We start from the raw sequence: 22,537 nt of genomic DNA on the forward strand, positions 1-22,537 counted from the left end.
AAATAAGCCTAATTGGTTTAATGCCTCCCTTTTTACAAGGGAGAGAACAAATCTTTTGAGATGTTCCAGGGCCCCTCTGGAAGATCCTGAAGTTACTTCCAGGTCAAGAAGACTTCACTTAGAATTTGGTTTGGGGAAGTTTGTCAAAAATATCAAAGATTTTGAACACTTGACTGAATAAGATCACAGATCATTATGAAACTGTACTTAATTATCTACTTAACCAAAATGACAAAAGATTTTAAAGATGAATAGAGAAGGTTACATATTTGTGAGCAAAACTTAGCTCTTTTAATGTTGAGAAAACTCAGTTTTCTTCATAAAGACCTGATTAAGATAACATGAAGCATAGGAAATTATTTTGATAAAACACAAAGTCTTTGCTTTCTAGCCAGATTACTCAAAAGGCAAAGAAAAGCCTTAAAGCCTTTCATAATCTCTTATCAGGAGCAGACCAATATGCCAAGAAAACATTGTCCTTTTATGAGATGAAAGAAAGTTATGTAAGCATATTATTGAATTAAAACTTATTAAAAAAATTCAGTTATAATAATAATCCAATTCTAGCAAACTGGACCAGACAAAGTAATATTCTCTCTCTTTTTCATTCTCTCTTTTCCTAACTTTCTATACCATTTTTTCCTTTATTTTCCACTTTCCCATTCTGAAATAACCAGTTTTACTTTAGGACAAATTTATTTTCTTTTCCCTTAACAAAAATGCATCTCCATACCTCATACTTTTTCTTTTGCCCCAAAACACATCCTACCTTCCTTGCATACAGAGACGTGTGCCTTATTATTTCTAGTAGTTTTAATTACATACATTAATTAGAATTCTTAACCCTTAGAAACTTTCATTTCTAGTGAAAACTAAGAAGCAGTCACGAACTGTCGGTTACACCAGCGTTCTTTAAATTGTCAAATTTATGAATACATTTCATAATTTCTAGAAACATACATTTTCTCATAGCATAATTGTTCAGTGTGGCACAAGATGTGTTTACTAACAGACCCAAATTTCTTTAGTTACACTGTAATAAGAGGTCAAAAGTAGGTAAACTTAGACTTGTTTAGCAATTAATGTTTCAGTATTTTATCTTATTTGGAAATGATCTAGACATTCAATTCCTTATAAATCCCATCATTTAATTTAACTTAGGAAAATTCTAAGGGTGGAAGCTACCAAAGATTTTGGAAACTATTTTTAAGTAAACATAACACATAATTCTTGCTGTAAAATTCACCTAAACTCTTATTCCACTTACATCTGTCTAAATCACTTTCTCCCAAAAATTATGGTAAGATTACCCACAAAACTTCATTGGACAGTAGACAAAGTCAGCCATCATCCCAAGCCACTTTTTTCACTGAAAAATTTTGTAATCGAGACAGTATGAATTTGTTTGGCTAGTAAACCCAGGTAGAATAAAAACCATTTATCTGCATTATATTTAACAATGATAACTCTGAAGGCATACCTGTTTTAAAGAAACTGAACTTAAACTAGCTTTTATTTACCAACGATTATCCCAGATCCTGTGAATTTGAAAAATATTTGAATTAGTTTCTATATTTCTGAGTTTTAGGAATACTTCATTCATAAACACTTATTTGTAAGCCAATTAAATAGAGCTCTCCTACAAATTAATTTTGGCAAAGCATCTGGTGGTAGAGAGACAGAGAAAAAATCACACATACGTAACATACATCCAGAGACATACATATACTCACAGCCGAACACAGAGACCCTGTAGCTTCTGTTGCAAAATTTTAGCTGTGAATCAGGTACAGCAACATAAAACTCACTAGTTTATGAGTAATATTGGGCTCCAAATTGTGTCTGGCGGATGGAAGAAGTTATGGTTACCCACTCCGATAACTAAATCTTCTTAATATTTGTGGAGAAAACTTTTTTCTTTTTCTTTTTTGAGGAAGATTAGCCCGGAGCTAGCATTTGCTGCCAATCCTCCTCTTTTTGCTGAGGAAGACTGGCCCTGAGCTAACATCCATGCCCAACTTCCTCTACTTTATGTGTGGGACGCCTACCACAGCATGGCTTTTGCCGAGCGGTGCCATGTCCACACCCGAGATCCAAACCAGCCAACCCCAGGCCACGGAGAAGCAGAACATGTGAACTTATCCACTGTGCCACCGGGCCAGCCCCTAGAGAAGACTTTGAAGATTTGTATTTGTCCTTGACAAGTTATCTTAAGGAGACTGTGAGCGAGATTGGGGGCAAGAGAGCTTTTATAGCCGTTTGTGTTTCAAGAGGCTTCTTCCCGCCCTTTTTTTCCTTCAGTCCCAGGTGGTTGTGGGCAGAGTTTTTGTTACCTCCTGGGGTGTTTGCATTTCAAAGACATGGCCAGATTTACATCTTCACGGGAGAGGGAAAGGATGTAAGTTTTCTGCGAGGACTTTTAGCCCAGGTTGTATGGTTTTGGCAGCCCCAATAAAATGTAGTGGTGCAGCCCCGTGATTGGGGGGAGCGCCCTGTAAAAACAATTCTTTGGACTCAGGCTCACATGGGGCCTCTTTGGAGCTGGAAATGAAGAGCGGGCCGTTTGGGTCATTATGGTCGTGGAAATGATAAACTCCTTGGGTTGTGCCAATTCTGTGCAACTGGAGATAGTCCTCATCTTGATGTTTTCTTTCACTGTGAGCCTTAGCCATCTTCACTGTGATGGAAGGGTGGACATGGCGCCAGGCAGTAAACATCCAAGTCAGAAGAGGAGGGGCCAGGCTGGCCGGGTGGTGCAGCAGTTAAGTGCGCATGTTCCGCTTCGGCGGCCCGGGGTTCGCCAGTTGGGATCCTGGGTGCAGACATGGCACTGCTTCTCAAGCCATGCTGTGGTAGGCGTCCCACATATAAAAGTGGAGGAAGATGGGCAGAGATGTTAGCTCAGGGCCAGTCTTCCTCAGCAAAAAAGAGGAGGATTGGCAGCAGATGTTAGCTCAGGGCTAATCTTCCTCAAAAAAAAAAAAAAAAAGAAGAGGAGGAAGGGCCCTGGTACAAATATCGGGGCTCTAGGGACCTTTGCCTCCCCTTTTCTATCTTCCTCCTCCCTGGAGGCCTCGATAACCCTGTCAGCTTTCCCCTTGGTGGCACGGACACCTTGTGGGGCACATTTCTTAGTCCCGCCCTATTCAGGAGAAAGCCGAGGGGCCTCAGGGTCTGTGGTGTCTCGGAGGAAGCCAGCATATAGCCAGGATGGATCTTTCAGAAAGCTGTGGACTTCAGGGTCTTCAGAGACAAATTGGCCAGTTGACATTTCGGCAGCCCTGAGTAACAATTCAGTGCCCATTCCAAAAAAAACCAACGAATAAACAAAAAAACCCAAAATAGCCAGTTAGCCCCCCTCTCTCCTTCCTGCTGCGTAAAATCTTTAAGAAAGGTTTGAATTTTAGTTGAGGTATAGTTTTTAAATCTCAGTTTCTACTTCTTGCTTTTTTTCTTTTTCTTTCTTTTTTTTTTGGAGGAAGATTAGCCCTCAGCTAACTACTGCCAGTCCTCCTCTTTTTGCTGAGGAAGCCTGGCTCTGAGCTAACATCCGTGCCCATCTTCCTCTAGTTTATACGTGGGATGCCTACCACAGCATGGCTGCCAAGCAGTGCCGTGTCCGCACCCGGGATCCGAACCAGCGAACCCCGGGCCACCGAGAAGCGGAACATACGAACTTAACCGCTGCGCCACCGGGCCGGCCCCAACTTCTTGCTTTTTTTCTTGTTACCTTAATCTTGTGTGTTGTGACTGGAAGTTTTTAGATGACATCGCTGTGAGCCCTCTTCCTGGGTGGCTGCTTTCCTTTCAGGATTTTCTCAAGAGATCTCTCTAAGCTTGGTCTGCTTCCACTAGCATGATGTGTGCAGAGTCTTTGGGAAAAGCCCTCAGGCCTCCGGAGCGTCACTCCAGAGTCTCGGCATGGTGGTTATGCCATGGCACTGAGCAAGCCTAGGGAGCTTCCTCGGGGTTTTGCATTTGTCAAGGAGCTGGTTTGCCTCCTCAGGGTTCTTAGGAGGCACTGGCACCAGATGCTCACGACATTTATATTTGCCCATTAATTTATTTTTTTATTTTTTTTAAAGATTTTATTTTTTTCCTTTTTCTCCCCAAAGCCCCCCGGTACGTAGTTGTATATTCTTCGTTGTGGGTTCTTCTAGTTGTGGCATGTGGGACGCTGCCTCAGCGTGGTCTGATGAGCAGTGCCATGTCCACGCCCAGGATTCGAACCAACGAAACACTGGGCCGCCTGCAGCGGAGCGCGCGAACTTAACCACTCGGCCATGGGGCCAGCCCCGTCCATTAATTTTTTTAGTGACATCACACCCGGGATTAGACCCATAATATCCCACTAGGTCAGGGGGTGAACAGCGAAGCAGTGGGTGAAGTGGTGGCTCAGAGACCACAGGCTTCTGTTATATCTTCCTCTGCTGGTGCCATTGGTTTCTGGTTGCAAGGCTATTTCACTCTTCTGCGTTAGGACACATAGTCCTGGCACGACCTGCTGACTCAGTGGTCGCAGGCATAGGTCTGCCATCCTCCTCACCTATGGGAATCTCTTTGTCATGCCTTTAGCTCAGAGCCTCTCCTTGGATGACAATAATAGCCTTGTGATCCAGTCCACCCTCCTTAGCTCTCCTTGGCCTTGAGGCATGGAGGAACCTTACATACATTAAGGCCTTTGTAATTAGTGGTCTAATCGTCTTGCTAGACGATATGGCCTTGATCAGGCTGCTCTCACGAGATCACTGGGTTATTACGGCAGCTGTGACCTTTTGGGTTGGATCCCCACAGGAAACACATGACAGAGGTAATACGTGAAAGCATGCAGTGGTGTGACAGACCTCAGGAAGTGGCTCTCCCTTCCCAGATGGTGTTACCCACCTGAGTTAGGTGGTTAGGAAGCAAGCTGCAGGCAAAGGGCATTCCCCTTGGTTCATTGCAAGGGCAGTCACGCGGTCCTGCCGACTACGCCAGTTGTTCTGTGCTGGTCTCAGCCTATCCACATCCTACGGCTGGACTCTTGCTTGTGGTTCTTACCAGGATTTCAAGATGCTCTTCAGCAGTTACCATCAGGAAACTTTGAAAAACTAAAGGTTTCTTACTTACAGGACCTACAAATTACACAGCACACCTGGGGACACACAGTGAGGTCTCAGGTAGAGAGAGAAAGGGCACATGGGCCTGGGGTTCTGCTTTTATTAGGGTCAAGGGTGGTGGCCTAGGGTTTCATGGGCTCGTGAATTTAAAAACTTAAGAGCGGGAATTTAAAGCACGAGCAGAGAAAAAAACAAGTGGCCTAAATGGTTAGTTATCGAAATCAACCAAGACCTAAAGCAAAGGAGGCTTGGTGGTGAGAGGTGGCCTGGCTCTTTATCTGGTCATGTGGCCGGCCGTGTGTTTATTCCAGATCACCGTCTTTGAAGTGAATGCCTCAGCAATCAAAACTTAAGTCAGGCACCTGTATTACAAAAAAGAGAAAACCCAACTGTCAGGGCTCCCATGACAACCCCTGAAGCCACCATGCCATCCTATTTGTTGTCAGGTCTGCCATTTCCAGCAGCACCCACCCCACCCCACCCCACCCCACTCCACTGGAATATTGGGACTTAGGAGGGACAGAAAGTCACTTCTCATTTCCTCTGCACTCCAACGGCCTCTCAATCTTGGGCAAGACTCTCATCTTCTCTGGGCCTCTGGAAACCAGCTCAGCTCAAAAGACCCCTCCATACACTAGGGAGGATCAGATGACACCAGGACCCTTGCAGCCCTGGCCCCAGGGTCACACAGATCTCGGTCCTTTCCCTTCCTTGTTACCCTTTGGCTGTGAGACTGGCTCACGCAGACCTCAATTTCCATATCTTTCAAGTGGGCACCCATCTGGGAGCATGCTTGGGAAATGCCTGCCAGGAGACCACTCATCCCCACGCTATCCAGAGAAAGGCGAGGAAGGTAGGCAGCCAAGCCTGACCCGGTCTTGTGGCTTGTTTCTTCCCCAGGTCGAGTTTGCCGTCAGCCGGGTCCAGATGAATTTTCTGCACCTCCTTAGCTCTGAGGTGACGCAGCATATCACCATCCACTGCCTTAACATGACCGTGTGGCAGGAGAGCACCGGACAGACCCCAGCCAAGCAGGCCGTGCGCTTCCGGGCCTGGAATGGGCAAATCTTTGAAGCCGGGGGTCAGTTCAGGCCGGAGGTGTCCGTGGATGGCTGCAAGGTAACTCTGGGAGCCCCTCACAGACCCCTCATGCAGAACAAGTGGAAAAATTTATTTTTATTATAAAGTTATATATGACAATTTTATACTATGTTAGTATGATCTGTATAATTTTTATCTTTATGCGGTAATTTTATCATGACAGCCTCATAAGATTGTTTTTATTCACTTTCCTCTCTGGGAACCTTCTGAGGGAAGATCTGGGCTCGTAAAAGCCAACCAGCTGGTAAATGCTATACTTATTTGCAAGGCTGCCTATAGGCGGTTGTATTTCTACTATTCTCTCTATCCCCGCTCTGATCAGGCTAATTTCGTCTCTTAAGATTTTCGGTCATTTTCAGATATCTAAAACAGGTGGGTTGTTGGGGGAGAGGGAGACAGAAAGTTGCCCCCAAAAACGGGTTCACAAAATTAAACAAAACTGGTAATACGCAATGTTAGTGAGGATGTGGGGAAACTGACACTCTCACACAAAGCTATTTAGAAAAAAGAAATAGGCAGAGACATTGGGACAGCAGCTCGATATATATCCAGAGCCTTGGAAATGTACCTATCTTTTGATCCCGCAATTCTTCTAGAATTTGATCTCGGGAAGTAACTAAGAACGTGCACAAAGGTTTAGCTACAATGATGTTCATTACAGCATCAGTTACAAGAAAAAAAATTGGAAGCAATCTAAATGGACAAAGACAAGTCGTCACGATAGTGAAATACCCCATGACGATTAAAAATTGTGAGGACAGGTGATGGGGAAATGCACATGATACAGGATGAGGACCCTGATGGATACATGCGTCCTCTTTTCCATCGACCCTCAGGTCCAGGATGGCCGCTGGCATCAGACGCTCTTCACCTTCCGGACCCAGGACCCCCAGCAGCTGCCCATTGTCGGCGTGGACAACCTCCCTCCTGCCTCATCCGGGAAGCAGTACCGCCTCGAAGTTGGACCTGCCTGCTTCCTCTGACCTCTGACCTCCTGGCTCCTCTAGGCCTCGTGGGGGAGGGAAGAGGAAGAGGCTGCAAAGGGAGGGTACCTAGGGGCAGGTGAGCCCAGGAGAGGTAGCTCCCCCGCCCCGGCATCCTTGGGCAGGCCCCAGCTGTTGTCTGCCCAGTAGAAGTGGCCTGGGCAGGGGGAGGGGTGGGTGGGTAGCAGGGCCCCGGGTGATGTTGGGAACAATGGATCCCAGCTCAACCCCAAAGACCAACCAAAGAGCCAGCCAGAGCAAGCTGGGCCTGCAACCCGCCTGAGCCCCGCGGCCTGTCTCCCAGCTCTGCGGCCACCCCCTTCTCTCCCAGCTTCCTGCCCAAAGAGCCCCACATTCCAGCTCGAGGGAAGGGGGCGTCTCGTCCGCTGGTCCCTGTGGGGGTGCTTTGATGTGCAATATTAGAGAGGAGACATGAAAAAGGAGAAAAGGAAAGAAAGAAGTATATATATTTTATTTAAACAAACACAAAGGAGGTGCGTTCCTATTTTTTTCACCAGAGAAACAGGTGAGAGAGAGAATGAACAGCCAGAGGGCGGGAAGCGGCGGGGGCGAGGCGAGATCCTCGGGGCTGGGGGGCCACGCGTGCTACCTCCCACTGTGAAACCCCTGGTGCTCGGAATTGTCTCGTAGCGTTTGTGATTTTTTTAAGGAAAAAAAAAAACCTATTTAAGATTCTGAAGGTGCTAGCATTTTTGCCACAGACTTTGAAGCAACACGTTGATGTGGGGTTATCAGCCACATTTTTCTCTCTCCTCCAAATGACCAAGTTTGGGGACGTTTTCGATTTTCCTGCCATCACCCTTGTGCTCATCAGGTAATCTGCTAAGGAGGGGAAAAAAAAAAAAAAAGAAAAAAAAAAAAAAAAAAGCAAAGCAAAAAAATACCAAAAAAAACTATCAGAAACAGAAGTAGAAGGATTTTACCTTTTAACTTATAGACGTTGAAACGTTTGTCGTCTTGAAGGCAGGGGGTGGTCTGAGCTTGAAGCATTGTGACTTGGCCTTTCACGGCCCTGCAAGGAAGTCAGGCTTGTCTTGGAGGGAGCGATCGAGACTGGAGAATCCTGGGAGAAGTCTTGACCTTGAGGAAACCAGTGAGCAGAGTTGGGTCAGGGCTGGCCTTGGAGGTGGAATAGAAATATGGAACCGTCTCCCGGAGCCGCATACCATCCCCCAAGGTCCTCCCATCCAGGAGCTCGTCCTTCCAAGATGCAATCATCACTCTTGCTTTTTCGTTGTCATTAAATTCTGTAGAAACCCAGCGTCATTAGCTGCCAATGTAAACGTGGGCTGAGAAACAGTAATTATGGGAATCTTGGAGTTCAGCATCATAGCGGTCCTCAGTGTCGTCTGAATTGTCCTGTCTCAGCGAACCAGTCAACATCCAGGTTGATTTTGAGATGATTTTAACTATGGAATTATTTTTATAGAAGGGGAAATTTTATGTGAAAGCCTATTTGTGTCTTTTTTTTTTTTTTTCTAAAGTTGTGTCTTTGGGAATTGGATTTGATTTTCATTATTTAATACCTCACTCTGGCCCACCCTCCCCACTGGACACTTCCTGTCTCCTCGTCCTCCTGCCCCAGCCCGGATGCTCCCCGTGGAAGTGCGTTTTGGTAGCAGCTCGGGCCTCATCTCAGTGCTCGGTGTCCGCACGCCGCCAGTCTCAACCTGGCCTCTGTCTCGTTCTTGGGTTTTTCTGCTGTCCTCGTTGATGTCTCTGTCCACGTCAGTGTGTTAAAACCCCAGTGGGTTCCATTTCTCCTTTTCCCTTCTGGATTTTAAATAAATATTTAAAACTGAGGCAATGGAATGATGCATCTGTGGCCGTGTGCTTCTTTGAAAAGCCAGGAGGGAGGTTTCTGGCAGGGCTGGGGGCCCGGGAGACGATGCTCAGAGGATGCCCTGCTTAGGCGGCTTCTCCCAAAGGAGCAAAAGACAGGGAGAGATATGGTGCCTGGGGGGGGGGGGGGGCTAAAAGAGGGGGGGTCCAGGACCCATAGTGTATTGGTTTTTTAGGGATGCTGTAACTATACCACCAACCTCGTGGCTTAAAACAACAGAAATGCATTGACTTTTTTTTTTCTTTTGAGGAAGATTAGCCCTGAGCTAACATCTGCCGCCAATTCTCCTCTTTTTTGCTGAGGAAGACTGGTCCTGAGCTAACAGCCATGTCCATCTCCCTCTACTTTATATGTGGGACACCTGCCTCAGCATGGCTTGCCAAGTGGTGTGTAGGTCCACGCCTGGGATCCAAACCGGTAAACCCTGGGCTGATGAAGTAGAATGAGCGAACTTAACTGCTGCTCCACCAGGCCGGCCCCAGACATGCATTCTTTCCTGGCCCTGGAGGCTGGAAGTCTGAAATCAAAGTGCTGGCAGGGCCATGATCCATCTGACGCCTCTGGGGAGGTTCCTTACTTGGTCCAGCTCCTGGTGGCCCCAGGCCTTCCTTGGCTTGTGGCTGCAGCCCCTCCGTCTCTGCCTTTGTAGTCTCATGACCTTCTCCCTGTGTGTCTCTGTTTGGCATCCTTCTAGAAGGACACCAGTCATACTGGAGGAGGGCCCACCCTCAAGACCCCATCTTAACTTGATTACATCTGCAAAGACCCCCTTTCCAACTAAAGCCACACTCACAGGTCACCAGGCTAGGACTTCAGCATATCTTTCTGGGGGACACAATTCAACCCCTAACACACAGGGAGGAGGGTATGGAGGTTCTCATGAGCAACTCCTTTTTTTTTTTATCATGGCAAAATACACCTCACATAAAACTTACCTTCACAATGTTGTCCCACCGTCACGACTATCTAGTTTCAGAACATATTCATCACCCCTAAAGGTGGCTCCACACCCATGAAGCGGTCCCCCCAGCCCCCCTTTAAAAACCACAAATCTGCTCCCATCTGTGGCTCTGCCTACGGTGGATATTTCATATAAATGGAATCCTACAATATAAGACATTTTGTGATGGATTTCTTTCATTTAGCATCATGTTTTCAAGGCTCATCCCTTTGGGGCATGTGTCAGTGCTTCATCCCTTTTTATGGCTGAGTAATATTCCACTGCAGTGGCTAGACCACATTGCTTTATCCATTCGTCCATTGATGGACATTTGGGTTGTCTCCATCTTTTGGCAATTGTGAATTGTGCTTCAGGTTGAGCAATTCTTAACCTGTGAGATTCTTGAGAGAGGCCACACCATCACTTGCCTTAGAAGACGTGAGGGAGAGTCTGGGAAACAGCCAGATTTATCAAATAAAATTACAGGACACCCAGATAAATTTGGATTTCGGATAAATAGTATGTACTTTTTTTTAGCATAAGTATATCCCATTCAATATTGGGGACGTACTTATACCTATTGGGCCTGGAACCCCTATTTTCTGAACCTGGGTTCAGAGTTCTTTCTTTCTTAGCTTCTTCCTCCTTCCCTGGGACCTTAGATGAATCAGAACTTTTCTGCTCTTCTCATTTAGGAAAAAAACAAATCACAAGTAGTTGAGCTTGTATCCATGATTTTATGTTTTAAAAATTTTCTCTAGGTTTCCAGATCATCAGTCTACTTACAGCTCGGTCTTCTCTGCCCTCCCATCCCACAACTACCCCCGGACCATGAGCACCAGGAGCTGCTGTCCTGGCCTGGCCCCCAGAGTCCTGTCCACACAGCCCAGGATTTATGGTCCAGAAGGACCTGGTGATTCCCAGGTCCCAAGTATGCCCTCTCACTTCACTCAGAGGGCAGCTGAAGCCCAGGGATGTGCCTGAGGTCCCTGGGTGAGACCGAGCTGCCATTCAAACCCCAGACTGCAGAGGGCACTGTTACATGCATTAGACCAGCGGCTCGTTGTGGTCCCTGGAATTTGCAGAAGCCACACACCTGGGAGATGGCTACAGAGGCACATTTTTTGGCCCCATCCCAAACCTACTGCATCACAAACCCCGAGGTGGGGCCCAGCAATCTATGTTTTAAGAAGCCTTCCTGGAGATTCCATGCAAGCTCACGTCCCAAGAATCATGGCCCTGCACTGTTTCCTAAATCTGGAAAACCGATTTCCAGCACTGGAGGAAAAAAACCTTGGAAATGAGATAAGAACGGTCTTTTCGTTTCTTTGACTGCCAAGTAAAAGAAATTGAGACAGAGTGGCCTATTTCCTGAGATCTGCCATATATGGTCACCCCCTGAGCGTGCCCAGCTGTTCCATCACACTTCCCATTTTGCAGATGGGAAAGCTCAGTCACTTTACTGTCTGTTTTCCCCGTAGAAAGCTCCGTGAGGGCAGGGGATGGACCCTGTTCTCTGCTGTAGCACAGAGCTCAGCATGTCGTAGGCACTCCGACTTTTTAAGCCACTGCTCACAGGAAGTGTCATCTTCATTGCCTCGACATGCATTTACCAGCAGCGCCTTCCCTGCATAAAGCTGCGGGTGGGCGCTGGAGTCACAGAGACAGGTCTGACAGCGTGTCTGAGGGGCTCTGAGTCTGGTGGAGGCAGCTGGAGGAGCCGGACCTTGTGTGGTCAAGGGTTAGGAAGGCGGGGAGCAGGAGGCCAGGTGTACGGGGGCAGGGGAGCAAAAAGTGGCACAGCTGATGCAATCTTGGCACAGGGAGGATAGTCACGAGGTGACACGGATGGATCAGGATCTCCAGAGAAACAGAACAAATAGGATGTGTGTGCATGCGTGTGGGTGTGCATGTGAGCTTGTGTGGGTGTGTGTGCGTGTACAAAGAGATTTATTACAAGGAATTGGCTCACATGATCATGATGGCTGGTGAGTCCCAAGATCTGCAGAGTGACTTGACAAGCTGGAGACCCTGGAGAGCTGACAATGTCGTTCTAGTCTGTAGGCTGGCAGGCTTGAGACCCAGCAAGAACAGATGTTTCAGTTCATGACCGAAGGCAGGAAAAGACTGATGTGCATCTCAAGCAATCAGGCAGGAGGGGTTCTCCTACCCAGCCTTTCCATTCCATTCAGGCCTTCAACAGATTAAACGAGGCCCACCCACAGCTGGGAGGGCAATCTGTTCTACTCACTCAACCCATTCAAATGTTAATCTCATCCAAAAACACCGTCACAGACACACCCAGAATGTTTAATCGGCCATCTGGGTACCCGTGGCCCAGTTAAGTCGACACATAAAATTAACCATCACAAGCTGAGGCTGAGAGAGAATGAATACAGGTTAGCCAGATGGGGAAGGGCATTAGGGGGAGACAGAACAGCACCTGCCAAGGCCCATAAGTAGTGCTGTGCATTTGAGGAACAGTAAGCATCTCAAAGTGGTGCCACAGGGTACTGCGTGGGGACACCCAGGGTACTTGGCTTGGAATAGGACGAGCCTCAGGTTTGCACAGGGTGTGGGTTGGCCAAGCTGGGTTTGAGCCACAGTTGGGGCGCTGGAGCTGAGCTGTCCAGGAGGCAGCTGGCTGAGCTGGGAGCACAGGAGAGGTGTCTGTGCCACCCGCAGTCGGAGCTCCAGAGCCACCAGCCGCAGCTGCATGGCTTTGAAGACGTGGCAGGACACGAGAGGGACAGGAAGAAAGGCCAGAGGGAAAAGGGAAGGGGGCCTACGTTCAAATGAGACCCATGCAACTCTCGGCCCCGTCCACGCTCCAGGAGGGCCTCTGCGACCTGACGAGTGAGGCACTGAACCTGGGACAGCTTGTTTTCAGCAGGAACAGATAGGAGGTCATTGGGGACAGGAGGTGGCTCTTCCCGAGCTGGCAACACCTGCCTTTCCCAATCTCCCATTGCACAACTAAGCATCGGGAAACAGCCAGGGTGGCCCTCCCAGGCCCAGCCAACTCCACAAAGCCCAGGCCGGCCTGTGTTTGCTCTGTCCACAGTGAATCAAGCCCCAGTGGGGACAGTGACACCCCACCGTGACCAGCAGCCCGGCGCCTGGACAGTGAGGGCAGTGCAGGCAAGAAGGGGAGGGGCTGGCAGGTGCATTGCTGTCCCTGGTGGGTCAGTCCCTCTCTCTGAGCCTCAGTTTCTCCCTCTGCAAAATGGGGATGCTCTGCCCTTCCTGGCTTGCCAACCAGAGACAGGGCCATTGTTTGATAATAGTGGGGTGAACCGTATGAAACTGAATGATATTTAACTGCGTTTGACCCATCGAATCATCAAATCCACAGTTTCGTATGTTTCCACCCAATAATAGCACCATTCAAAATAAGAGTGGCCACCATGTCTGTGCACCAACCGTGCACCGGGAGCCGTGTTGAGTGTGGCGTGTTTTCCTCTTAGACACAACCCCTGCGTCACGTGTTAGTCCCCCGGCCCGTCAGATGATGGAACCAAGGTCCAAAGACGTTACATAAGCTGCCCAAAATCACGAAAACAGGATTTGAACTTCAGCGGATCTTCTTTTGGGGGACTTCCTCAGCCCCCACCCAAAGCTCCTAATGAGGATCAGTCGCTCTGCCCATGTATTCTTCACGGCTGCTCATCCAGGAAATCACAAATTAGTCATCAGACGCAGCTCAGCCCGGGCTTTGAGGAAGACACACGTATTAAGTGGCTTTCTCAGGAAATGAATCATTTCAAATGGATGCATTTCCCTGAGTATCTAAACCTCCTTGTTTTCACTATGTCACCTTACCTCTCGGGGCCATTGTCGCCTCATCTGTCTAATGGGGAAAATATCCTTTGTCTCTGAAGCTTCTATAGACACATTTTTGCTTTTTGATGTCTTTAGAAGTGGGATGGAACCTGCAGTCCCTGAAATATTTATGTAACGCAGAAGTCTTTCTTTCTCCCCCACCCCGGCTTGTCCTGAAACTGATGGAGACGGTTATCACCATTGGCGGACCCTTAGAAGCAAGTTGGTTTCCTTTAGCAAGCATTTGGCAAATGTGAACTGATTTAATCCTCCTGACAACCAAAGAACTAGGTACCATTTTTATCCCCATTTTATAGGAAGAGAAATCGAGGCACAGAGAAGTTAAGTAACTTGTCCAAGGTCACACAGCTAGGAAGGGATAGAGCCGGACAACACTTCACCACCATCCTACACTGCCTTGATTGCTTTTCTGTCTCTTTCTTTCCTGCCAAACTCCTCTTGACATTGTGCCAGGGCCAGATGGAGTGGCGGGCTCAGAGGGCTGCCCAGAACCTCAATCCGTAGAGAGAGTAAAGCGTCTTTGAAACATAAGAAGATGGAGAAAATTGTACTGTCAGGGTGAGCGCAGGGTGCACCTGGGGGAGCTACTTGGATAGCCTCCTAGAAGGAGAGTGAGACCCCCGAGGGGCAGCCTGAGCGACAGTGAGGGTGTTGAGGACCACCCGCCCCTCCAAGGACAGCCACTCCATTGCTCACTCTAAGGGAAACTTTTGGCAACTGACAAAAACAGAAACCAGTTTAAGAGAAAAGCGTTTATTTGGGGTCAAAGAATTGCAATTGGGGGAGCACAGATCTGGTAGAAACCCAAATAGTGTCCCGGTTACAGGGCAGGGGCTTGGGGTTTTTACGGGGAGAGGAGGACGAGGTGAGTCGTATGAAAGGAGAGGTCAGTGGTACCAGATGAGGTGAGGCTAGGCTTGCACTTCAGAGATTGGCTGAGGCTCCATCATCAGGCAGAGGCTCGACTTGTGCTTCATCGATGGGTTAGCGATTCGACCACAAGCAAAGTCCTGTTCCATCAGCCCTGACAGACAGGATTCTCTTGTCCTTGCTGACTTCCCTGGATTGTTGATGGCTTGGTCCAGTTTGGAAGATGAAGAAAACAAGGCGTGCCAGGCAGTTCCTCTGCAAAGCCCGCTCCGGTCTACTTTACGATGGCGCCGCTCACGCCATCTTTCACACTTTCCCTTCTCTCTGCTCTACTCACATACTCCTGCTCACCAAATATGTGCATTTTTCTCCCACACCAAGCACTTCCCGGATTCTCCAGACACCAGTGGGGTATCCTGCAATTCAATCCAGCTGGGACACAAACCGGAGGTAGCATCAGATCCCACAGGTTAAGGGCTCAGTCCTACAAGACTGTCCTCACCTCAGACAGCAATCACAAGTCCGGGTTGTCACCTGGGCCGCTGACCGACCGGCCATAAATCAGAGGCTCCCACAGCCCTCTCCTCAGGGTGTGGCAATTTGCTAGAACAGCTCACAGGACTCAGGAAAATAGTTTACTTACGAGATTCTCAGTTTATTATAAAAGGATGCAACTCAGAAACAGTCAGAGGGGGCCGGCCCTGTGGCTGAGTAGTTAAGTTTGCGTGCTCCACCTCGGCAGCCCAGGGTTTCACCAGTTTGGATCCTGGGTGCGGGCCTAGCACTGCTCATCAGGCCATGCTGTGGTGGCATCCCACATAGAAGAACTAGAGTGACTTATGGCTAGGATATACAACTATGTACTGGGGCTTTGGGGAGAAGAAAAAGGAAGATTGGCAACAGATGTTAGCTCAGAGCCAATCTTCCTCACCAAAAAAAAAAAAATTTAAAGGCTTATAAATAACTCAAAAAAACAAAGAAAGAAAGAAACAGTCAGAAGAGGTGCCTGGGGCAAAGTAGGTGGAAAGGGGCGCTAAGCTTCCACGCCTCTTCTGTAGGGGCCACCTGTCCAGCTCCACATGTTTCCCACTCCGAACCCTGAAATTTAGGATTTTTGTGAAAGCTTCATTACATAGGCACAATTGATTAAATCATTGGTCATTCATTAGTGATCGAGTCAGTCTTGACAAAATAGAAATGGCAAGCAATAGGATATATTGGAATATATGGGGAAGCCATTTGGTTTAAACCTCACTCGGCCTGACTTTGTTTTTTTTCCAAAAGGGCCTGACATGGTCATTGAGCAGGCATTGTATATCTGCTTTAAACATTTCCTATGGCAAGAACAAACGACCTTAAGATAAAGGTGCAACTTCCCCCCACATTGGCATTTCCTTAAGGATAAGCATCTTTCCTTAGGCTAGGAACTGATTACTGTGATCACCTTTGACCACCCAGCTCACCTGTGACCACCCAGCTCAAGACAACAGACCTGCCACCCTGCTGTGTTCACTGAGACAGCAGACCTACCTGCTGTGTCCATCAATCGCTATGCCGACAGAGCAGTCTCGCAACTGTTGTAAAAGGGACATTTCAATCCTATGTGAAACATCCTGTTTGGGGGTATATAACACTCTGAACACCCCACTTCTTTGGTGCTCTTTCTTCCTTTGGGAAAAAAGGCCCTGGGCCATGGTCCTCAGATTTTAGCTCAGAATAAACTCTCCCAAATTTTCATTATAGATTGGTTATGGATTATTTTCGTCGACAGTCTCCAGCCTCAGTTCCTTCTGGGAGGTCAGGGGGTAGGGCTAAAAATTCCAACCCTCTAATTCTGTGGTCACCAGAACCCCATCGTCAGGCTGTCCAGGAGCCTCCAGCCACTGGCCATCTCCTTAGCATTCAAAAAGACTCCACTTTGGAGATTCCAAGGGTTGTGTGCCAGGAAACAGAGGGAGAGACCAAATAGATGCTGTGTATTGTATCTCGTGCACTGTCTGTGGTTTTGCTTCAGGAGGCATGTGGGTTGGGACAGAGCGGAATTGCTTTTGACAAAAGAAAAATCAAACCCTGCTCTTTGCTTGGCTTTCCCTGTTCAAATCTGCCTATTCACACCCCCCCCATTAAAATCTTTCCATTTCTCCCAATTCCCCAGAGTCTACTGCCAACTCCTCAGCCTGGCTCTATGCCCTGCAGGCTCGGATCCCCGCAACCTCTCAGCATCTGCCCTGGTCCCTCTGTCGACATCACAGACTCCAGCCACACAGCCCTGCCAGGTCCATCATGCCCCACGCTCTCTCACCTACGCTCTTCTCTCCCGAAGAACTCCAACCATTGTTTCAAGACTCAGATTAGACCAACGCAAATTCAAAACACGAACTGAGCTGCCCAAAAAGAAAGAGAAAAAGGGAAATTCCAATTCTGGCCAGGATGAGGAGAAAGAGACTCATTTGTTCATCACCAAATTGGCACAGTGTTAAAAATCGTCAGTATTCTTTCATTTCTCCTGGGTTTTTTTCTCTGTTTCAGGGGAGAGTTTTTTTAATCATCTTAGCTGAGGTGTAACCGGCATAGAATGAAATGCACAGGTTGTCGGTTCCGGCTCGATGGGTTCTCACAGGTGCACAGTACATTATCCTCACCAGCACAATGCACATGCAGCACTTCGCCGTCCACTCCACACAATTCTCCCGGGCCTTTTGGTCGTCAAGCTGTCCTCCTTGCCCTGGGCAACCACTGATCTGATTTCAACCACCACTGATTAATGATTAATTTTGGTGCTTCTAGAATATTACATGAATGGAATCATACAGTAGGAGCTCTACTGTGTCTGGCATCTCTTGCTCAATGTCACGTTTCTGAGGCTCATTCACGTTGTTATCCGGATCCAAAGTTCATTCCTTTTTCTTGCCGAGTAACATCCCATTGTATGAAAACGTCCCAATTTGTTTTTCCATTTTCCTATCGATGGACATTTGAATTGTCTCCCAGTTTTGTCTATTCTGAATGACGCTTATAGTCTTACACAATGACACACGCTTTTCTCTCTCTTGATGGTGCAGTGAATGGAGAAAGGAATTTGGTCTCTGACACTTACCATCAGAGGGAAAAAAATCAAATATAAAACTCTACAGACAACTCTGTCTCAATAAAGCTGGAAAACATCAGACAAAATCCTATAAAGAGAGGACATGATTCGGTAACTTAGAACCTAGGAAGCGAATGAAGCTTATGGATCCATTGCAATCGCAACTACCAACTACACCAAAACGTGAAATATTCCAAATATATGAAATGAGTAAGAATACAAAATTGTACGCACACCGTAATCCATACTTGTTGAAAGTATTTAGTCATATGGATGAAGATTGGACCCCATGAGGTAGAAAGGCACATGGGCAGTGGAATTATTCATCCCACAGTTCTTACAGAGGCCACCCCGTGCTGGGCGCTGTCCCAGGACAACATCTCCTGGTGAAGAGACAGGCAGCTCCTTGTGCACATGGCAGGGGGTAGAGACCTCACAGGGATGACTTGCTATTTTGGACGTTGGGAGATGGTTCAAGTAACACTTTTCCTGGAGTTAGACATTCAGCATAGATGGCCCCTCCTTTGGGAAGTGTCCCTGCCTGCGGGAATGGGTCAGGCCCTCTGGACTTTTGCTCTGTCACAGTTGAACTCAACTCAGTTGAACTGAACCCCTGTTTGCCATCACCCGCACCCCTAACCCTCCCCCGCCCATCGCCCCTACTCCTCACACAAGCCTGGGGGAGTCTTAGTTGCCTTCAACCTCTAATCTATGGCTGGATCCCCCTCAAGTCAGTGGGGCAGGTATTGGATGAAGATGAGAGAGATTGCTGGGAGGCCCGACTATTGAAATCCACATGTTGACAAATCTCTGTGCAGCCCACACCCACCTTGGCCTGGAACAGCCAGACCTCTAGGTCAGGGACCCAAGTTAGACCTGGGCTTAGAGGCTTTACCAACAGCTGGCATGTTGGGAAGAGGGAAGCTTGCATGCAAGGCATTTCCCCATCACTGGACTGTGTCACATGTGCCCTTAGCTCCCTATAAAGGTCACTGCACCCTGCAGCCACCAGTTGTACTTGGCTCCAGGTGCCTCCCCATTTCGCCATGGCGCTGCCCTGGGCCCTCGCCGTCCTGAGCCTCCTTCCTCTGCTGGAAGCCAGGAGCCTGGGGTGTGCCAACTTCACAGCAGCGCCTATGACCAATGCCACCCTGGATCGTGTGAGTGCTGGGCCCCAGGGGCAGCTGCCTCTCTCTCTGGGCTTCCCTCTCCCCTGCTGGCTTGTGGTCAACCCCCTCCCCTGACTCGGCCCTTTCCTCTCATGGCTCTGGGGGTGAAATTCTGACCAACCTCGCAACTCAGAAGCCTCGTTGTCAGGTCCCCAGTAGGGGACAATTCTGTCCTGGGCAAAGAGGGGTGACTGGGGTGGGAGGATGCCTGACCCTCAGCGTGAGCTTCTGCATGTCCTCTCCTCACCTGGGCCCCCATCCCCCTGTTTGCAAACTGGAGGGAGAGGTGTGCCAGAGTCTTGTCCCAGGGGACCATCGAGACTCCGGCTCCCAGCATCCTTCACCTGCTCCTGGCTTCTCCCCAGATCTCTGGCAAGTGGTTTTACATTGCGGGAGCCTCCCACAACCCTGAGTACCTTGAGTTTATGAAGACATATCAGGCATCCTACTTTTACTGTGACGCCAACCATACAGAGGACACGATACAGCTCAGGGAGTACTCGACCATGTGAGACCCCCACACGCCCAGCCCAGCCCCAGCTTCTGGCTTCTACCCTGAGCCGCCGGAGGACCTGGAGCAAGTCCTGTCCCCTTCCTGGCCTCGGCCTTCCCCTCCATGGAATGGGGAGGGCTGACCCAATTGCCAGCAGACTCCTGACCCCAGGTGGCTGTGATGGGTGATTGTCTCTCCTTGACCGACCTACTATTTTTCTGCCCCTTTTGTCTGGCTTTAGTGGGAACAAGTGTGTCTATAACTTCAGCATCTTGACTGTCCAGCGGGAGAATGGGACCATAACCACAAACGGTGAGGCCAGCCCTCGGGCACAGGGCTGCTGTGTGGAATGGGGAGGACGTGGGTCCCAGCCTACAGGAGGGGATGAGGCTAAAGCCCCGGGGGCCTTGGGAAGAGAGGATATGGGTCAGGCCCACTTCTTCTTCTATCCGTGCTGCCAGCGCCTGCACACTGCAATAATCACCAGTTTCGAGTTCTGACTTTGTGCCTGGCACCTTGAAGCCCTTGACATGACTTAATCCACTTAATTCTCACAGACAGCCCTAGGAGGACATTCCAGGGATTGGATGAGGACACAGAAACACAGAGATGTCAGGTAGTTTCCCAAGGTCACACACTTGCCGTGAGAACTCGGATCAAACCCCAGGCTGGGTCCATCCCGCCTCTCTCTCACTGCTCTCTATCCTCTGGGAGCTCAGGTGGCAGCCTGCACGTTGGGCTGACAGTGACTTCACCCCTGTCCCCAACATCACCGCAGAGAGGGCACACAGTAGGAGCACACGGTGGCGTTGGACGTGGACCCACAGGACGTAGCAGCCTGGGGGCTCCTCCCTGGGCATCATTTTCTCTGTCTGCAAAATGGGCAGAAAGTTGCTGACGGCCACAGTCTGCGTGCAGCTCCTGGGCTTCCACACGAGGACCGGGCTCCCTCAGGGCCTGGTGCACAGTAGGAGCCAGGGACATGGGGCCCATGTGAGCCCCTGGCTGTCACCCATGGGCCTTGTGGCCCTGGGCACACAAATGTCCTCGCCTGTGAGATGGGAACTGCAGTGCCACCCCACGGTCTCACCAGAGGCTTCCTCCTCCAGAGATGGGCAGAGAACACATTGGCCATGTTTGGTTCACCAAGGACCCCAGTATCATCCTGTTTGTCTACTTCCCGGATGATAAGCAGAAAATAGCACTGTTCTTCTGCGGTACGTGCCCCTCCAACACCCGGTCCACCCAGGCCTGACCCTGGGACCACCTGATGCTGGGGCTGGGCCCCCAGAACCCCAAGCTTCCCTGGCCTCCCACCCAGGGCTCCCAGCATCCTCACCATGTCCCATGCTCCCTCCTGCAGCGGACAAGGCGAACGTGACCGAGGAGCAGATGAGTGAGTTCCATGAAGCCATCGTGTGCGTGGGCATGGACAAGTCGGAAATCATGTACACCGACGAGAAACAGGTGAGTGCCAGGAGGGCTGGGCAGTGGGCACCCTGAGGGTGGTCCCGCCTGGGGCAGCCCCTGGGGCTCAGGGAGGCAAAGCGGCTGGCCAAGATGAGACACCTGTGACACAAGTCGCACAAATACCTCCGCCATTGCTCCCGGGAACCATGGGAAAGGGCTAATGAACACAGGTGCTGGAAGTGGTCCCCTGGCCTGCAGCCTGCCGCTCCATCTCCTGGCTGGGGGACCTCGGAGGCCACACAGCCTCCAGGAGCCTCAGTTGGAACATCTGCACTATGGTGCTGAGGATTCAGGAGGTCAGTGTGAGGGATGGGCAGGACATAAGTACTCAGTAAACGCCAGCCTTTCCCAAGGGTTTGAGGTCCCATTTTAGAGGTGAATAAGCTGAAGCTCAGAGAGGGAAAGTGACTCGCCCAAGGTCACCCAGCTCGGAAGTAGCAGAGCCAGGTGGGCTGGACTGCAGTCCACAGGTCATTGCATCTTCCCCCAGGGACCCCTGCCGGCCCCGTCACTGTGCTCTCTCTCCCCATCTTCTAGGATCAGTGTGGGCCTCTGGAGAAGCAGCACGAGGAGGAAAGGAAGAAGAAACAGGAGGAGGCCTAGGAGGACGCAGGCCTGGGTTGGGGCCTCGGGGACTTGGGGGCGTCCTCAGCCCCCGTCCACCCTTTGTACCTCCATCCCTTCCCTCAGTGGCAACAATAAAGTTTCTGTCTTTGGGACGGGCAGTTGTCATTCAGTCATTCCGTCATTCGCTCCTTCGTTCATTCATTCCCGTTGAAGCCTGCCCTGAGTTGAGTGCTGGCCGAGCACTGGACAAGGCCCTGCCCCTGGTTGGAAGGGCCCCCGCTGGAAGCCCCAGCACACGTGCCAGGACAGATGACCACATGCCTGAGCGCTGTGGGAGCCCAGTTCGGAGACGGTTCTCCCCGTGTAGGGAAGTCTGGGTGGGCTGCCTGGAAGGGGCGTCTGAACCAGTGTGGAAAGATAGGAACTGGACACCACGTCTGTTCCTGCTGCGGCCCAAGGATCTGGGAGGGCGCGTTTGAGGAAATTGAGGCAGAGTACCCCACGTAGGGGTTCAGGTGGATGAGGGGCAGGGAGGACTCGGGTGTGTGGTCCGAGCAAGAGGGACATTACTGAGGACATCCCCTTGGCCCTGAGGGGAGACGAGGGGGCAGGGGCCGGACAGGAGGCAGGAAGGCGGACTGTGAGGAGCATCCTGGCAAGGGCAGGGGACTTGGCCAGCCTGGGGGAGACTCGGAGATGTGGGGGCTTGGGGCCTCGGCTAGAGGGGCCGTGTGTCTCCATGACACGTCCTGAGACACCCGCCTGACACCAGAAGGAGGACGCGACACCTATGGGTGAGGTCATCCCCTGGGAGCCAGGGCCCCTCCTCCCAGGCCCCCCCAGTCGAAAGGTTTATGGCTCTGAGACACGCCAATGGGGAAAGTAGGAGACACAGAAGCCACCAGAGGGAGGCAGGCGGAGTCAGGAAAGTGCACCCAGCAGGCCCCCTGGGGGGGGAGGGGCCTTAGCGTCCAACCTCCCCCCTACAATTGACTTCAGGGACCACAAATTGAGGACACACACCACAGACCTGGGTGCCTTTGGCAATGT

The 22,537-nt window shown here is 49.9% G+C and overlaps 2 protein-coding genes across 9 annotated transcripts in view; both read left to right on the plus strand.

The window, feature by feature from the left end:
- COL27A1 (collagen type XXVII alpha 1 chain) overlaps positions 1-9,016 on the plus strand; it is a 144,543-nt gene extending 135,527 nt beyond the window's left edge. For 6 of the 8 annotated variants that reach the window (XM_046676692.1, XM_046676708.1, XM_046676720.1 and 3 more), the window contains 2 exons: positions 6,000-6,218; positions 7,037-9,016. In XM_046676692.1, coding sequence (XP_046532648.1) covers positions 6,000-6,218; positions 7,037-7,183 — 366 coding nt within the window. In that variant the 3' untranslated portion in view covers positions 7,184-9,016. The remainder of the gene's footprint in view (positions 1-5,999; positions 6,219-7,036) is intronic. The other 2 variants (XR_006890724.1, XR_006890723.1) reach the window with 2 other exon arrangements.
- A 9,770-nt stretch (positions 9,017-18,786) lies between these two features.
- Positions 18,787-21,639, plus strand: LOC124250071 (alpha-1-acid glycoprotein 2-like). Its single transcript, XM_046681815.1, has 6 exons — positions 18,787-18,948; positions 19,323-19,465; positions 19,692-19,762; positions 20,560-20,667; positions 20,814-20,917; positions 21,458-21,639. Exons 1-6 carry the CDS (start codon positions 18,835-18,837, stop codon positions 21,521-21,523), a joined length of 606 nt encoding a protein of 201 aa, XP_046537771.1. The 5' UTR covers positions 18,787-18,834; the 3' UTR covers positions 21,524-21,639.
- Positions 21,640-22,537: the final 898 nt, after the last annotated feature.

This window comes from Equus quagga, chromosome 1 (genome assembly GCF_021613505.1).
Source record: "Equus quagga isolate Etosha38 chromosome 1, UCLA_HA_Equagga_1.0, whole genome shotgun sequence".
NCBI classification, from domain to species: Eukaryota; Metazoa; Chordata; class Mammalia; order Perissodactyla; family Equidae; genus Equus; species Equus quagga.